Here is an 18,716-nt window from a genome sequence, read left to right as displayed (position 1 = left end):
GTGTAATTATCATCTGATACACTTAAGATCTGTGAAATTATGTTAATCTTTTTGAGTACTTACATATCACTACAATAAACCCACAAAAAACTATACCCTTAGGCATACTTTTATCATACTGGTCAAATATTAAATACATCTCCAAGGGCATCATATGAAAATGAAATATATTTTACTCATGGCACTTTTTGTCCTCATTTCTTGGTACTAATTTGCGATCTGTTTTCTTCTAAAATCCTGCGATAGTTATATGTAACTTTGGCAGCAACCATGACAGCTTGAGTATTTTCCTCTACTAATTCTCTGATCTTCTGCTTCTATTTACATCTGTCCTTTTCTTGTGGATGATGTAATTGTGTAAACTGTGAACAGTCTTAGCATAATATTTTCTTGTCTGACCTTGTTTGTGTTTATGCATTTTCATAGGGGTTTTCCAGTTTGGTTACGTGATATCCCTGGAATAGAGTTCCGAACTGACAATGAACCATTCAAGGTATTGTGGTTTGATGGCTTAACATTGTTGCACATGCATCTTATATTTATATCTCCTTTAAATCATTTGCATGCTTGATTACACTATTCTCTTTTAGAACTATTCCTTGCATATGCTAGTGTATGCTTAGTAATACTATCATTATAAGCTCAAACCATTTTCAACTCGAACTGATTAATACAATTCAGTTTTAGCCAAAAAAATGTTCATATGAATAGTTTCTATTAGTTTAAAAATCTCTTATGTTCAAGGATGAAAATTTGGAAATTATGTCAAATGCTGGTATCATCCATTCCTAGTCCTAATGTTTTGATTAATGATTTCTTTTCTGTTCAATAAATCAAACTCACTCTTTGCTGTGTATGTTGATACTAAATCTCACAATAGTTCAGGCAATGAAAAATTGTGAATCAATCAAGATTTAAATTAATATGTGAATATATGCATTCTTTGTTTTTAGTGATTGTCCGGAGTTAAAATTTCATCAAGGAACTTTTGAAATATTATAAGTGCCCAGTATGCGGTATACCAAATATTTTTTCTTTGACATTTCTTCTGGGTTCATTTTGATCCAAGCCTTTCTGAACAGAAGGTTGTAATTTGATCTTTCATGAGATATCATAATTCTTTTTGCCTTGAGGGGCATGACCTTATGGCCTTTTCTTTCTTTCTAGAACTCAGGGTTTGCCAAACCGATTAGAATTGTCTGGTTTGGGATGTGTCAAACCATATCGATGGACGATTGGGATGGTTTTGACGTGTGAAACAAGACACCGGCAAGGATGGGGCAAGGGAGAAGGAAAGAGAGGAAAAAAGAGAGGGGGGAGGGAAGGAGAGGAAAAGGTCAGGGAGGTTGCTCGAGGCCATTGGAGGCTGTCGGAGGCCGTTGGAGGCCGCCAAGGCCCCCGGAGGGCTGCTAAGGCTGCTTGAGCTCCACCCTCCTTTGGAGAGAGGAAGAGAGAGAGAGAGGGAGGGAGGGAAGGAGAGGGAGAAGTAGGGAGGCTGACGATGGTCGGATTTTCCTTCCCTACGTCTCGCCCCTGTTTCGATTGGTCAATTATGTGTTTTGCCGACCTAGTGAAGTGGGCAACCCTATTTTGATCCACAGGAGGTTGTGGAGGGAGATCCAGCCATCCAAGATCCTCCGGTGGCTATCATTGGCCTCCCCGCCCTCTCCCTCTCCTTCCCTCCCCCCTCTCTCTCTCTCTTTTCCTCTCTCAATTCTTCCTCTTTCCCGCTCCTTCGATCATCCCAGGGCCTCTACGGCCCTCCGACGGCTACCGTTAACTTTCCCGCTCTCTTTCTCTCCTTCCCCCCTCTCTCTCGTTTTCCTCTCTCCAGTTCTCCCTCTCTCCCACTCTCTCTTTGTTGTGTCAGTCAGGCCCGACATGGACCGGCATGGGAGCGTACTAAACCATGCCTTTCATCGGCGGACCGGTACGGGCTCTGGTACCAGCACAATCAACTTTGCTAGAGCTGTTAATATACGGTACCAATCAGTATGACAAACCTTGTCTGATCCATTTAATAAATAATCATATATTAAGATCTAAACCCAATTTGTTTATGAGGTGGGTAACTTGACTTGACATGCATGACCTGCTTAATAAATAGATTGGGTTGGGTTGCCCTACCCTAATTTGTTTTCTAATCCATTTCCTCACTTCCCCCTTCATCTCACTCTAAATTCCCTTCCTCCAAAACCTAACTCTAGAATTTATGGGGTTTGAGTGGCAATGTAGCTCAACTTGATTGTCATTTGGGGAAAGACCTAAACCTTGCTTTGAATGCTGGACTTGAAAAGCCAAGTGGTGCGGTTAGAGGGAAAGGTGGCTATGGGGGAAACAAAGGGCGTGAACCATGTAGAAAAAAATTAGTAGCGTAGAGAAGTCATCGTGGATGGCTCTCTCGTGAATCTTCTCATCAATAAGGTGATGACGCTTGCAAGGTTGGGAATTGGGATCTTTGGTCTTAACATCCTTCCTAGGAATTGGGATCTTGGGTCTCAACATCTAATGGCAAGGAAGTAGATCCAACGGGATCTTTAGGGGGGATTGGGTGGTTTTGGAAGGGATGGGATTTGAGGTGAGTATTTTGAAGGTGAAGGGGCTTGGGAGGGTTTGTAGAGGATTGGGTGTGAGGTTTTGGGTGGGATGGGAGGTGAGACAAGGTTTGAGAGGTAAGTTGGGATGGGAGGGGTTTGGAAGCGAGGCATAGGAGGGATGGGACCCAAGAGGTGGGGCTGTGGGAGGCAAAACTAGGAGGGATGGGCTGCCTTTAACCATGTTCTACAAAACACTGGAATGGGCTGGGTGCTGAACCAATTAAATAGGACTGAATCAGCTTAGATATTAAACGGATCCAGCTGGGTTAGACAAGTAAAATGGGTTGACTTGTTTAGGGCCATACTTGTTTAAACCAAATATAAATATATTTATCTCAGATCAATTGTATATTGAGGTGGCAAGTTAGGTCAGGGATTGCCACCCCTATGGTTATGTCAATGAGGAGATATTGAAGTTGATTCTTGTAGCACGGGTTTGCATGAGATCCATCCAAGGTTCGCTGTATCGGTACCGGACGGTGTGCCGGTGTCGGATCGATACAGTATGGTATCGATACCGTACCATATCGGTACATGGTATGCCTAGGTGTACCGGTCCGGTATCGATACAAAATATTTTTTTGGATTTTTGAAGTTAATAATTGATAAATACAACCTCAAAATGACATTATATTGCATATTATTGACATATTTGGGTTCAATTTGGAGTTAGGTTGCGGTACAAAGACTCTTGATCTAAAATTTCAAATATATATTTATTTACATTATATTTCAATTATGTCATCTTAAAACTAAAGAAAAAATATATAAAATACGCATTAAAATGTATCTAAATATTTAAGTACAAAACGCATAACTGATATACGAACCTTAAGATGTACTCTGCATTTAATTTCTTATCGAGTATCTGTGACGCTCGTAGATGTTTGGATCATCAATATAGTCTGAAGGGACATCAGTCTAATCCTCTAGCCAAGCTGCACCGTACTCTCGAATATTCATCATCCCATAAGGCATCTTCTCTGGATTGTAAGACATCTCAGACCTCTTGCTAAAATTCTGACTCTGAGAAGTATCCTCGAAATGATGGTACGGTTGTGGAGGAGCCCATCCAAATATGCCAGTAGCAAAATCTGATCCGTAAGATGCTCCAGGCTGTATAGGATAATAACCACTAGAAGATGATGTCTCGGATGCACCATATGCATATGGATCATAAGGTGGCTGTGGATAATAAGATCTATAATACGAGGATGATCTAGATACATCCATGGACCCTACTCCACGTGCAAGATCGTCCGCAGCTGCATCATGTGCTGGACGACCTTTAGAAGTCCGTCGTCTATATGAAATTGGTTCTCTACGATCTCTACCGACTCGTCCACCATAATCCTTATCTTATGTGACATGCGTAAACTGAGACTCATCGGTGAATCGAATATCACCTTGTGGCTGTGTCTCATAAACGATGGTCTCCTATCCTCCAGTTCTTCCCTAATCATCAGATCCATGGCTACTACTACCAGTATCATCATCACTCTTCTTGGTGTCCGTATCTGAATAGATATCTCCTGTACTCTCGAGAGTGGTGCATGTACAACTGTCTTTTTTTTTCTCCCTTTGTGCCCCTCTGTGACTGAGTTTCCTGTGATTGAGAGGATGGATGCCTTCTTGCTGTCTGCCGGGAGGATCGTCTATACATCTCTCGCTCGAATCTCTGAAAAAATGTATCGGATAGCGAGTCATGTGATGAATGAGTCCTTTGTGTCCCCTCAGACTGTGGCTGATTAGCTGGAACCCTATGTGGAATATTTTTTTCTGCCCATTGCCCTGGATCCACCCTGATCTCCCTCGCTACCACACTGGTTGGTCGTGGAGGGGATCCTGGCTCATCAAGCTCTGGCTCCTGCTGCTGACTTGCAAGCCATCCGATGATCAGATCGTCATCCTCGTCGGCATAATCATCCAGCGTCGGATCAGTGTACTTCAACTGAACTTCCTCCTGAATACATTTTAGTCTCAACCTCATATTGTAGTGAACATATACAAGATCGTTGAGGTATTTTTGTGTCAGACGATTTTTCTGTTTGTTGTGGATAAGGGCGAAAGTGGATTAATTATGCTTACAGCCACTACAGAGACCGTCTGAGAAAAAATACGGACAACCATATGTCTCAAATTTTCTGCTGACGTTCCAAAATGAATCCACCATTCAACTACAAAAGCAAAATTATATATCAAATTTGATGATATTATTAAGCAAAATTACATATTAATCTATATTGCTCATTATTGATATGTAATTTATCTGGATTCATCTGCTTTTTGCTTACGACAGCTGATGGGACTCCAAAACTGTCTGATCCCTCTCTAAACTGTTTCGTCTGAAATAAAATATATTTATTATTTATAAATATATTAGATCGAATTCAGTTGAATAATTATATCTGTTTTAAACTAGCATACCTCTTGCAGATACAAGACGCGATTTCTTGATCGAGCACCATCTTATATATGACATTGCGAAGAGCAGCAAGAAGCTCGCTATCCATATCTATCCCCGAAATAGTATACTGAAATCTCGGATTCAAGTAATAAGCTGCAGATAAATTTCAAGACTGATTAAGCACACTTTTATTTTCATGCTTCGAAAAAATATTTTAAAACATTCTTGAATCAAACTTACCAGCTAGATGCAAATCTTTGTCCATCTGATAGTCCTAACGACGCTCAATAATGTTAATGAATTCTTGAGCATGCTTGGGATCATTCTCACTGATCTGTTTCTTTTCCTCTCCATGTAATATAGGAAGCCCATCTGGGGGTATCTCTCGCTGTCCACGGCGCGAAGCACCTCATATAAAGGCTTGATAGCTTTCACTATCTTCTCAGCCCGCTGTCAAAATGACTGACTCGTCACCAAGTTCTCCACATGACTTCCATCAGTGCCGGCCCTGTATATCTGCTCTCCTGCCACTCGGCACTGACAAACATCTGACGTAGGACTGTTTTCTTTTGAAGAAGACTATCAAGTGCTATGTAGTTGGTAGCAAACCGTGTGATACCCGTCGTAAGATCTCTCCCCCAGTATACATCCGCATCAATGAAAAACCCATGTGTGGTTGTAGATGAATCTAGTAATGGTCTGGGCAATCTCCACTATCTGCTGCACCCTGCGAATTTTTTCGATATCCATAATATAAGATCAATGCAATGTGCAGCATATGGGGTCCAGTATATCTGCGGTCGCTGCTCCATCAGCAACTCTCCGACAGCCTTATATTGTGGTCCGTTATCTGTGATGACCTGCACGACATGCTGCTTATCCACTGAATCAATCATCTCCTCCATCAGATCAAGGATATATGTGGCATCGTGCATCTTATCTGAAGCATCAATTGATTTGTGAAAAAATAGTTCTCCATCACAGTATGTCAAAAAATTAATGATGCTCCGCCTAGTAGGACCTGTCCAACCATCACACATCACTGTCAGACCGTATGTAGGCTATTTATTTTTGTAAGAAGCAATCCATCTCTGCAGATCCTCTTTGTTGCTGTCAAGAAGCTGACCATAGATGTCCTTAGGTCCTAGAGGATCTACACCCTGACCGACAGCCTCTATGGCTGAAATAGCAGATCGGTAGTAAGGATTGACTGCTGCATTTGCTGGAATATGGCTGAAATAAAACCATGATCCAATAGCTCACCACATATCCTTCTTCTTATTTTTTTCAGCATACTGTCAATTCTCTACTGCTAGATCCAAATCCTGAATGCTGGTTCCTGCTGGAATATCTCTGGAGACCTCCTCCTACTGCCAAAAGCTCCCAACAAAGAAGACATGCTGCGTCTGCTCCCTCTACCACTAGGCTCTCTGACTGAGGTAGTCCTCCTTAACTCGAATTCTCTCTACCAGTCGCTGACCCAGATCCTGATTCATAGCATGATGGTCTGAATCGCTCTCTATACCGGGCCATCTCCTCCTGTGGTATTGATCCGCCTAGCTCGTCTGAATGCAGCCTCAATCTGTGCCTCCTCATCATTTGAGCAGAAGCTTCCTCTGACTCTCTAGAGTGATAAGAAGGTGGCTCTACAGCTCGACGGTCTACTTCGGTCTTTTTCTGTTTTGCCCTTTCCTTCGCTGCTTTCGAATCAGCAAAATGCTTTTTCATCAATTGTCGGATCTCTTGCGGACATTTCCGATACATGAACACATTAGGATAACCACCAGCCAGATGCTGCTTTAACCTAGTCATCCCTTCTCTCTTGAATTCTGTGTTGTACCATTTGCATCTCCAATGATGTCGAGCCGAGAGCATCTCGCCATGATTCCAATCGATGTCACGCTCTGGATCTTTCTTTTACTCATTTCTGCAAGTATAAAAAATACTAATTATTTCGAATTAACTGTAATATAACACTAATTACATATATTTTTTATTTGATAATATTTTTTATTATTTAAAATTTAAATATTTATAAAAAGAATTTCAAAAAAATCTCAAGTTAGATTCAAATATTTCAATTATTTTGAATCATTCTAAATATTATTCTAATTTCAAAACTAACTCTGATTTTTTATTTTTTTATTAATTTTTATATAAATAATATATATTATAAAATAGCTGATTAATTAAAGTGAACAAACGTCATGCTCTAAATTTTTTTTTATAAATATGCAAGTATAACAAAACACGATAGTTTAATGATAATTAAAATAATTATATATAATTTTAAAATAATTTTAATAATTATTTTAAAACTTATAAATTCAAAATAAATATGTTATATGCTTCAAATAATATTTTTAAATTAATAAAATATAACACTATTTTTATATATTTTTTATTTTATAATTAAATTTTTAATTTAAATAATTAAAAAAATAATTTTTTAATTTCAAATATTTGAAAAAAATTTGAAATTAGATTTAAGTAGCTTGAATCATTCTAAACATGATTTCCAAACTCTGATTTTTTTTCTAATTTTTTTTTAATTTTTAAATAAATAAATATATAAAAATATTTAAAAAAATATAATTAACAAAATTAATAATTTTGATGTCATCGTGTAGATCTTCCAAAGATCTATCACATATAATTAAATCATATCAAAATCACAAGATTTTGGATTTTCTCTTATTTTCATTCTTTCTCATTCTTATCCTATTTTTAACAACAAAAATAAAAAAAAAAAAATATATATATATTTACTAAGAAAATAACAATTATCTTACCTCCGGCCAAAGATCAGCCTCTTCTTGAACCACTCCTGTAATTTGACGGAGTTTTTTTCTTTTTTTCTAATTTTTTGGAGGTCTCAACGGTTCCGTTGAGACGTTCATATGCTTCGGAGTTCTCTGAGACTTTCAGAGAACTCTAATGCCTCTCAATCATTTAAAAACTCCCCCCCCTCCCCCCTCCCCACTTTTTCCATGTGGGGATGTCGGCACGGTTCGGTTCACGCCGAACCGGTACCGAACCCACCATACCGTCCGATTTTGGACGGTATGGATGCGAACCGGACCGAATCGAGCGGTTCGGTGTGGTTCGGGGGGATTTTTTGAAAAAAAAGTCTGAACCGGACCGGTAAAGTACCGGTCCGGCTCGGTACGCCCGTACGAGCGGTTTGGCCCGGTACGGCGAACCATGGGTCCATCAATGACTTGCTTTTCAACCTTTAGAACGGGGTTTTAACACTTGCTTTTTCGGATTTGGTTTTGGTCTCCCTTAAGAAGAGTTTTAGTTTCAACAGTTTCAGTGGTTTTGGTTGTTTTGAGCTTTGGTCAACAAAGTCAGAATAAAATAAAAAAGAGAAGTAAATGAAATCAAGGCATGTTATCTAACATCATTTTGTTGTATTTAACTAGGATCATAGTTTTAATAATTTGGATGGCTTTTGCACTAAAGCTAAATTATATTGATTGTTGAAGCTAAATGCACTAAATACATCAAGCCAATTTTACTAGATCCAAAACTCTAATTTATATCCATATCAATTATGCTATAGGAAAAAGGGTGATCAGATCTAAAATGAAGGGATATGCAAGCCAGGGATCAGCTAATTTAGATCAAGGATTTCAAACTTCAAATGTATGCCCATAATTGAGTCAATATACATAATCAAACTAAGGCAAATAAAGTTATGCATCAAACTAGGCTACCTAGATCAAGAGGTGCAGCTTATGTAATCAAATTACACTAAAAGTGTCACTTAGACTTCTTGGAAATGGGAGGATTGCATAAAAATGCAGTGAAGATGGCTTTCTTTCAGGGAGCGACTTTTATGGATGTTTGTTTTGGATCTGGTCTCTGCACAGACAAGATGCTGATGTAGCCCTTTGACCGCATGCCTGTATAGTTTTACCAATTTAAGAACGTGTCGGGTGCTTAAAAGAATCATGTGGTAGGTCACATTCATGCATCAAGGAACTCAAGTTTCATAGGAAAGCTATGAAAAAGCAAGGAGACAACGCGCCTTGAATTAATTAGAAACTATAAAAAACTCTTCCAAGAGTTTTCATTCTGGCCCCTTTTCCTTCTTGCCCTCCTCCCACCCATCCACTGCCTTCGAGGCCGGCCAAGGATCCACCACCTCCCTCCCAGGAGGTTGCCACGTGCAGTGGCTGGTTGCACAGCCAGAGCGACTGCAGCAAGAAGAGGGTGGGTGGGAGGAAGCTGGAAAGGAGACTCTAGGAGTTTTCTTTTAATTTTTTTTTTTTTTTTGGGTCATGCATAGTCTCGACTCTTGTTCTTGGGACAAATCTTTGATTGTGGGCTGTGCTCAGCACTCGAAACTATTTCTTTTTAACCACACCTGAAGGCTGTCCATTGCATCGAGTAAAAAGTGGGATCAAGTTTCTCGGTGAATGACAAGTGATCCCCACCCCACTCTTTTTACTGCCTTACATATTCCTGGACTAATAAGTATACAGGCTTTTGGTCCAAGGGCAAAAGTGACATCCTATCGATACAAAGACCAAATCCAAAACAACATCCAAGAAGGTTCGTCCCTAAAAGAAAGCCACCTTCATAATTTTCACAATGAGTAACTTGGATGTAGATACTGAAACCTTATTGATTATCAGAAAGCTCTCCATTCCGAAATAGATCATCAAACAATATCAGGAAAGAACAGTCAGACTACAGTTACCAAGAGTAAACCTATATAGACATAAAGGCAAATCAATTGACTGTAAAAATCAAATCGGTTCAAAATTTTCATTAAGGTAAGAAAGGGAATGGCTGATTAGGTCAACTGAAAGTCAGATCAACATTCGAATGAAAATAAAACCTGTGCTACAAAAACAGGGCAATAATCACCAATTTCCACTAATATACGATCCACTTATCCACACAAATAGCCACTTTCTAATTAGGCATGCCACACATCTCAAGATGTTGCAATGCTGTGTATAGTTTTTTTTTTTTTGTTAATTTTTTTATTTCAAAGGCATGCATACCCATGATGAAACAATAATAATTAAAGACACCCACCTAAATGTGTTAATGGATTAAATTGCAGCTCATCCACCACAATAAAAAAAGATGCCATTTGGCAAAATACAATCATTCAAGTAAAATTCCAAGTGCATGTATTGATCCTGAGGATATTGACAAAACAACACAACTTAGTGTGGTTGATTAACATCTTTCATAAAAATTTAATTTATGTACCTGTGAATAAGAAGTTTGCATGAAACTATTGAAACCAACCAAAATGGGCCATAACTGAAATCTGAAAATCTCAGTCAGTTTGGGACATGTCTTGATTGAAACCAATCAGTTTTGACCCCAAAAAAAGCATTGCTTTTGAACTTTCATACCCTCAAAAAAAAAAAAAAAAGAAGTTATGACTCAGAAATTAAATTTTTGCTTTGCAGTTTTTTTTTCTAGAATTGGAAACTACGGGAATCATGTCTTTGCTTATTGTGTCTTTGGTCTTGTTGAAGGTCTTCAAATTCTTCAAAGAGTAGGGGTCAAGAGGCAGGTCTTTTGAGCCCTCTCTCTATACGATTACATTTCTTTCATAATTGGAAAATGATGCCTTTCCTCTTGTAGAAAGGACTTAAAGTCCTTCAAAGATCAGGGGTTGGGAGGTGGTGCTTTTGAGCCCTCTAGAAGATATTAAAGATATTATGTTAATCTCAAAACTTAAACATATAACTTGTTGTAGTATTGATTATTGAGGACATTGGACTAAACTAAACTTGACATGCAAATTATACTTGATATGCAGTTTTGCTTAAGATGTCTGGATTCTCATTTTCTGCAGGATGAGATGCAAAGATTTGTAAAAAAGATCAGGGATCTGATGAAACAGGAAATGCTTTTTTCGTGGCAAGGGGGTCCAATCATACTAGTGCAGGTTAATAGTGCATTTATGATTACTAATAGTTAATGTTTTATTCCCTTGGAAGGCTTTCTAATTATTCTTTTTCCCTCATAATGGTTTCATCTGTTTCACCGATATGGATATATGCTTTTGAAGTTTATAGTTTGGAAACCAGCTTAACCATTAAAATTAGCGAAAAGGCTGGATGTCATACAATGTCCGTTCTAGTTCACACAATCATTTTGGAAGGTTGGTTCATGGCATGCTGGCTGATCCAGTTAATAGGGAGGATCTTGTCTAGGCTGCTGAAATCAAGGAGCTGAGTTAAATTTGTAGGCCCAAAAAAGGCAAATATCTGCAAATTGGATTGTATAATTTGCCAATCATGTAATGCATATTGAGTTTTTACAGGCATGTCTATTCTATTTATATTTAGATTCATAAAAATGGGAAATGAAATACAGAACCAGCCTGAGCCTGTTTAATTGGACTAGGCAGGATTTATTTAATTTTCCAACTTGTTTATATTGTTATTTTAGTTAGGTACGCCTCCTCCCTGTAGGGGGTTTACTGATCTTGAAAGTTATACATGAAGACTAATGTTTGCCCCTGACATGTGTATCTTGTGCACCCTTAACTGAAAAGCTGACGCCAACTGGAAACTTCCATCTGGCTGTGAATCAGGCCCTGCCATGTACCTACCTATCTTCCTTGATAGAGCAGGTTTCATGTCGACTTTTTCGGATATACACAACACGGGCAGCCAAGAGGCTGTGCAACAATGTTGTCATGCTTTTGCAGGAAGCAAGAGACCTCGCTTCTAACACTGTGCAAAGCAGATATTTCTTATGCATTGGATATGTCAGATGCGCTTAACAATGTGTAACCAGTTTTAATGGTACTTCTAGAATATTACCTTTTTCTGTGAGTAATTGGTAAATAAGTTGCATATTAATATTACAGGTGCCTTTCTATATGATCTTCTTAGCAAACTTAAGTCCAATCTTCCAAACATATATTGATTTGAAGCAAATTCAACAGATTGAAAATGAATACGGAAATATTGAAGGTCAATATGGTCAAGGTGGGAAAGAGTATGTTCGATGGGCTGCCAAGATGGCACTTGGCCTCGACGCTGGAGTTCCCTGGGTCATGTGCAAGCAAACTGATGCCCCAGAAAACATTGTAAGTGCCTAAGTGTAACTTGTAAGCTTTTGTTTCCTTTTTTTGCTCACGAATATACTGTCATCATAATTGACCATGTTTGATTTGAATTTGACTGTTCATTTGTTGTTTATTAATATTGTGCATTTTATCCTGTAATATTTCTAGTACCTAAGAGGTCCTTCAATTTCTTGTTCCCATCTTGCCTTTTAATTTTGACAGATAGATTCCTGCAATGCATTTTATTGTGATGGTTTTCGACCGAATTCTTATAAGAAGCCAGCATTTTGGACAGAGGATTGGAATGGATGGTATGTTTGATGCTTTCATAAATGGTTTCTTGGTGTCTACAACTAATAACAAAAACAAAATAGCTCGACTGTCATACTGACATTACATGAAATTTTCTTGCTTATGATATTGCGGATGATCGTCGGGCCCTTTTTTAGGCACATGCCCATGTCTTTTTTCCCTTAAGCTACTTAGCATTAGATAACATGCCTTTTAAGTACACTGCTTTCTTAACAAGAAGATTAGATGCAAGAACGGTTTCTGAAAGAGAAAGATCATGTTATTTCTTTTGTTCTAGAGGACTTTCTGGAAATTGATATTGTTAAATTCAGATTTGACTACATATTGTTAATGGTGGGCGTTGGCCCTCCTAACTCAAAAAAAAAAAAAAAAAAAGAGAGGAAAAAAAAGAAAAAAAAAAGACTAGATATTGTTACTAAATTTTTCCTTGCAGACATGAAAGCAGAAAACATAATTTGACCGGATATTAATTGGTGATTCCAAGCTTTTGTTATTTATAGTTAAATGTGTAGTAGCAATGTTTCTTCATGTACAGCATGATCATCATAAATTAAAACAATGGTAGCAATAACATTCAAATCCATCCCTTTTACTATAGTTACATGACAAACACCAAGATACTCTGAAACTTTTATCTAATTTGATGCACACAATGCTTCTGTTCTGTTTAATCTTCTGTGGTTGTCAAACATAACATGGTTTATCAGAGCAAGCTTGACATATATGCACTTTCTTTTGAAGGTATGCTTCTTGGGGTGGAAGGCTGCCTCATAGACCTGTCAGAGATAATGCATTTGCTGTTGCTCGTTTCTTCCAACGTGGGGGAAGCTTTCAAAATTATTACATGGTAGTATGATCTCTAGTTAAGAATGATTCGATTATAATTTTAGGAGCAGATATTATTATATCACGAGGAAGTTATGGCTTACAGGGCAAATCATTATTGTCTGGATTAGTTCAGTCTTTATGCTTCCGTGATCCATCAAATTGTTTCTTCCCCAGCTGGACTTAAGCATCCTTTTGGTCAAGCATCTTGTCTTGTAGACAGAATGCAAAGCTCAGTAACTCTGTCTGCTTGTTTTGAAAGAATCCATGATACATAAAGTTTGGCAAGACTGAAGAAAATCTCTTGCAATTTGAAAGTGACTATTTTCTTAATAAACCATACTCAATCCAATGATTACATAATTATTTTTCCAATATAAAGAGGTAAGCTATATTTTACCAGACCATAAAGTCTATAAGAATAAAAGTAGAAAATCATAAGCTAAACAAAATTGGGATCATACATACCGAATAGTATATATATTCAGGCACACACATTTAAGAGTATTATACCCAACTTAAATAAGCTTTTGGCATCTTATTATGAGGTAAAATTCTGAACCTTCTTATGGCAGTCTTATATCAATCTTGTAATGCATCATTCTCTTAGCACCCACGCTCACCCTCCCCCACCTCCATGAGAGAGAGAGAGAGAGGAGAGAGAGAGAGAGAGAGAGAGATTTCTGGTTCTACCCATGTTTGGATGGATTAACATGGATGAGGGTTCTATGCTTCCTACACATCTCATCTTTTTCTTTCCCCTTTAAATCAAACTAGGAGCCTACTTTAAGGCTGCATTGACCTTCGATCAAAGGACTGCACCTGGGCTACCATTGGATCCTAATTGACAATTGAACATCTACCTTTTGACTAGCTGAATTGACATTAGGTTGGTATTTCTATTATAGTTGGTTTCCATTTACTTATTTTCCTAATTTTGTTCAAACTGCACTAGACCCATGGATTCCCATAATTTAAGGGCCCTATAACCTTCCGATTGCACTATGGTCTTCTCCTCTGCATTTACACAAGCTCTGGTGGATTGTGGAGCAACCTTGGTAATATTTAGGAAAGCTCGATAGTAAGCTGGTGGATTCTGGGGAGCCGCAAGCAATGTTCAAAGACCTTGGTGGATTCCAATCATCAACAATGACCGTTAGTAGTGAGATCTAACTACTAGTTATCTTCATCTTCTAGTTCTAGTTTTAAATTCAGTATATGTACTTCAATATTAGGCAATTATAATCGTGTGGTTCAAACTGAGGACTTGAAGGGTTTTCTGGTGCATGAGCACTACAGTTAAATCCTTGGTTTCTCCTCTATTGTAGGCAACCATTATCCTGCATGGACACCATCATCTTGAGCGATAACTTTTTTCCATGACATATCTAGTGCCTAATGTGGCACCCTCAAGTCCTGTTGGCACTTGCTAGTTTACTTTGTGTATAAGTGTCCTGGGTTCAACCTTTCCAATCATTGATTGTAACATGATTTGAACCAAAAATTGCATATTGAAGCTTCACATTGGACTTCATTAAGTTTGGCTTTGATACTCCATGAAAGAAACAACCTAATGCATATTTGCACCATGTGCAATTAGGCTAGAAATCTATATTAATACAAGAAAGCCCATTGAAATGAGGATCATGTTTGTGCCCTACAAATATAATTCTATATGCAGAACCATTTAACTCATCTATTAAAAAGTTGATTCGGGAATTATAAAATGAACCATCTGTTCCATTTGCTGTAAGTGAACCTCTTTGATATGGTATGGGTACATCAGCAGTGTTCTACGATCAAATTCAAGGTTGCATAGAGATTTTTATTAAATCAAAGATTTATATGCTGTGCAAGGTTTGCAATCTCAGTACCAAAGATTGTATTGGTCAGGTATCAGTATAGTATTGACCTAAACCATACTGACACTCGGTACATAGATGTACCCAATTTGATATCAGTACAATATTTTTTATATTTTTATTTTTAATTTTTTTGTCTTGAAAATTATTTTAAGGTTATGGATTTTAAACAATCATTTTAAGGGGCATTTTGATATTATTTTATTTCATATTGATCTGAGAGACCATATGATTCTTAATGGATGCAGTTATAATAATCAAACATAGGCAATGCATATTTTTAGCTTGAAAAAAAATATATATCAAATTGATTTGAATTATGAAATATATTTTGACGTCTAGTCCCTAATCGAGTATTTATGTCCCTTGTAGACATTAGGATGATAATTGACAAGGTTTTTGGAACCGGTACTAGGGCCCATATTGGTTCCTGGCTGGTATGATACGGTATCGGTACCATACCGTATCGAGTGTCGATATGGCTTGGCATACCGGTTTCTTACTGGCATAACTTATATGACCTGGTAGCTAACTTATATGACCCTCATTTTTCTCTCCTGCATAAAGTAGGATATGATCCTACTACTCTGAGACACTTTTTTGGTCACCCTACTCTACTAGGAAATTCCAAAGCTCAGCTAAACTACAACTCAACTCTTAAGCAACCTGGAAAACACCTATTTCTCATCTTATTTGGCAAAATATTCACTGGCTTATCTCCTCTGGTGTCCATGAAAATAGTCAGTGTCTCGGTGATGACTTAAAATGTCAAACTATTAAAGGTGCAGGGCATGCTGTGCAGTCCTAAAACCACGAAGATCATAAGATAACATTTTTTAGCTAAAAATATCTGGAAAAAAATTCAATAGCTGCTATGCTAACCTGTTCAGGGTTCTGGTACTGGACTGAAATTGTATGTGCCAGCTGGCACTTGAAACCCTGTATCAATTGAACCTTAGCAATATATACTTTAATTTCTTTGTTGAAAATGTTTGGTTGGTCATGTCTCTTGGATCTTTTTTTTCTAAGCAACTTAGAAAAAGAAAAAAATCAGAACGGTCATGAGCAATCGAATAAGAGGTCCATGGAACTTAAATGCATGTTGTAATTGTTGCAGTTTTTTGGTGGAACAAATTTTGGCCGGACAGCTGGAGGTCCCTTCCAAATAACTAGTTATGATTATGATGCTCCAATTGATGAATATGGTATGTGAAATTCACGCTTTAGACACTTCGGTGGATTTGTTAATTGCCAACTGATTACAATTCAGTTCTCATTAATTTGTATGGGAATTTTATTAATCTGGGTGACTTGCTTAATATTCATGTAGCAATTTTTGATAATACACTGAGATGCACCGAATGGCACCAATCTTTTCAGGTCTGCTAACCCAGCCCAAGTGGGGACATTTAAAGGATCTGCATGCTGCTATAAAGCTTTGTGAACCAGCTCTTGTTGTTGTTGATGATTCACCCCAGTATGTAAAACTAGGATCAATGCAAGAGGTTCGCAATAGCCATTTCTAGATATTATTTACGAGGAATGATATTGTAACTATTGTTTCTAATTACTTTTATTAGATTGGTGTTTGCAGTTTGGATTTTGGTTACTTATGTATACTTGAAAATTTAAATTTGTTGAGCTATGAACTTTATCTTCATCAGTTTGAGAACTAAACTTATTTTTAGCTTTGTTCTTTGATGCTACTTCATTGAGGTTAAAGTTAGACTCTTGTTTGGCAAGTTTGCTCTGATTATGATTGTTATCCGTGCTATCCTATCAGCTAAAATTTACAGTCAGTGAGGAAAGCTGGATCTAACAATTAAATGCCTTTCATTCAAATGACCAAATTATGTTTATGGACCCCTACCAATTCTGTTGACTGATGTAAACATCAGTTTTCACTTTTCTATATGCACTTAAAAGTTACTGTTACCTATTTCAGATTATTTTTTGTTGCTTTAGGACCATAATCTTGTACATCCTCCTGTATTTTTTTTTTTTTCAAAAGTTGATTTACCATGCAAATAAATCCTTATCCACATCCATTTTCACAACTTTCATCTTGATCTTTTTAATTATCTTCATACATTCTAGCAGTCACATTCATATTGTGATTTTCCTTTTACTGGGCCTCTTTAAATCTTCACAACATCGCAATCTTGACCAAGAACAGTTATCCATTCTTCTTAACCTTAATAAAATACCATCAGACTTCTATTTGCAGTAATGGAAGTGACAAGAGAAAGAACTGTTTGTTGAATTTTGTCTTATCGATAAGAAAAAATTAATAGTAGCTCCCAATGAAATTGTTCCTTCCCGCTGGAGGCAAACATACGGTTGCTTACATTGGAATATGTTGGTATTGGTCCATGCAGGCACATATATATTCCAGTGAACGTGTGGATACAAATAGAAATCTCTCAGAAAGCAAAAGCATTTGCTCAGCATTCCTTGCAAATATTGATGAACACAAATCAGCTACAGTGAAAATCTTTGGTGAAGTTTATTCACTACCACCCTGGTCTGTGAGCATATTACCAGATTGTAAAAATGTGGCTTTCAACACTGCCAAGGTGAGGTTCTTATCTAGAACTACCGATTGGCATTTCGTTTAATGCACTAATTTTGTTGAATTGGATTTTAATGCATTTTATCCATTTAATTAATAATCCACAGCCACATCACATCTGGAGGCCAGTCTTGGGAAGATCATTCAAATTAGAAGGAACGGGGAAAGTAAAAGCGAATTAAATCAAGAGACAATATCATCACCAATGTTGAATAAACAAATAAGTAATTCAGAATCCACAAATACAATTGGGACATTTGTTTTCCAAGGAAAGCACTTATCAAAAACTTTCTATAATTTTTAGTTTGTGTTTCCAGGGAAAAGCTAGTAGTCATATAAATCCAAGTATGAACATTTTAAATCATATCTGTTAGCTGATACAGGGTTTATTTTTTCATTGATTAGTAATTGAGAGGGGGAAAGGAAAAACAAATTTAATTCCAGTGGCTCTTATTGTTTATGTCGGATATATGCATGTTTCATTCCATCTTGTTTAATATTTATGTAACTATTTGGGGATATGAAATCCATATAAGCATGCTAGTCATTTTTCTTTATCTTCAAGTATACAAGACTGATCCTCAGAAGTTTGACCCCCGGTTGACAGATGATATAAAAGTCTATGTAAACCTTCCTTGGAGCCTCCATGAGTTAGAGTTGTGCTTTGAACCCAACCCTCTTTTATTTGGAGAAGTCTTGAAAAATGAAATTAATATCTGCAAAAGTACATGCACCAGCTAATATCTTGTAGATCCAGGAACACAGGGAAGTAATTCTTTATTTGTAGGTATTTAAGTCATATGCATAGCCTATTAGTGCCGACAGGTTAAAATTGGACAGATTTTATCATGTAAGCTTGTCAATATCATGCTTAAGGGTGGTCTCTAAGTTTTAGAGGGGAAAATGAAGATGACACTTGATAATACATCAAAACATATTCAAGACATCAATTTTCAAGAAAAAACTGTGATCAAAATGGATGGATGGAAGAAAGCAAGAAAAATAACATTCTCTTTGCTGCAGCGATAAACCACCAGCTTCACAAGTTGAGGCCTTGTATCACAACAGAGAGTTTAAGAAAATTTCA

The 18,716-nt window shown here is 37.3% G+C and overlaps 1 protein-coding gene across 1 annotated transcript in view; it reads left to right on the top strand.

Moving 5' to 3' along the window:
* Nucleotides 1-18,716, top strand: part of LOC105051146 (beta-galactosidase 15) — a 41,072-nt gene that overhangs the window by 3,976 nt on the left and 18,380 nt on the right. Inside the window, 8 exon segments of the mRNA XM_010931453.4 lie at nucleotides 427-493; nucleotides 10,835-10,927; nucleotides 11,936-12,079; nucleotides 12,281-12,369; nucleotides 13,112-13,217; nucleotides 16,175-16,262; nucleotides 16,438-16,562; nucleotides 17,436-17,633. Coding sequence (XP_010929755.2) covers nucleotides 427-493; nucleotides 10,835-10,927; nucleotides 11,936-12,079; nucleotides 12,281-12,369; nucleotides 13,112-13,217; nucleotides 16,175-16,262; nucleotides 16,438-16,562; nucleotides 17,436-17,633 — 910 coding nt within the window.

This window comes from Elaeis guineensis, chromosome 9 (genome assembly GCF_000442705.2).
Source record: "Elaeis guineensis isolate ETL-2024a chromosome 9, EG11, whole genome shotgun sequence".
Taxonomy (NCBI): Eukaryota; Viridiplantae; Streptophyta; class Magnoliopsida; order Arecales; family Arecaceae; genus Elaeis; species Elaeis guineensis.
The sequence above is the reverse complement of the archived record's forward strand: the minus strand, read 5'-3'. Positions and strand labels throughout refer to the sequence as shown.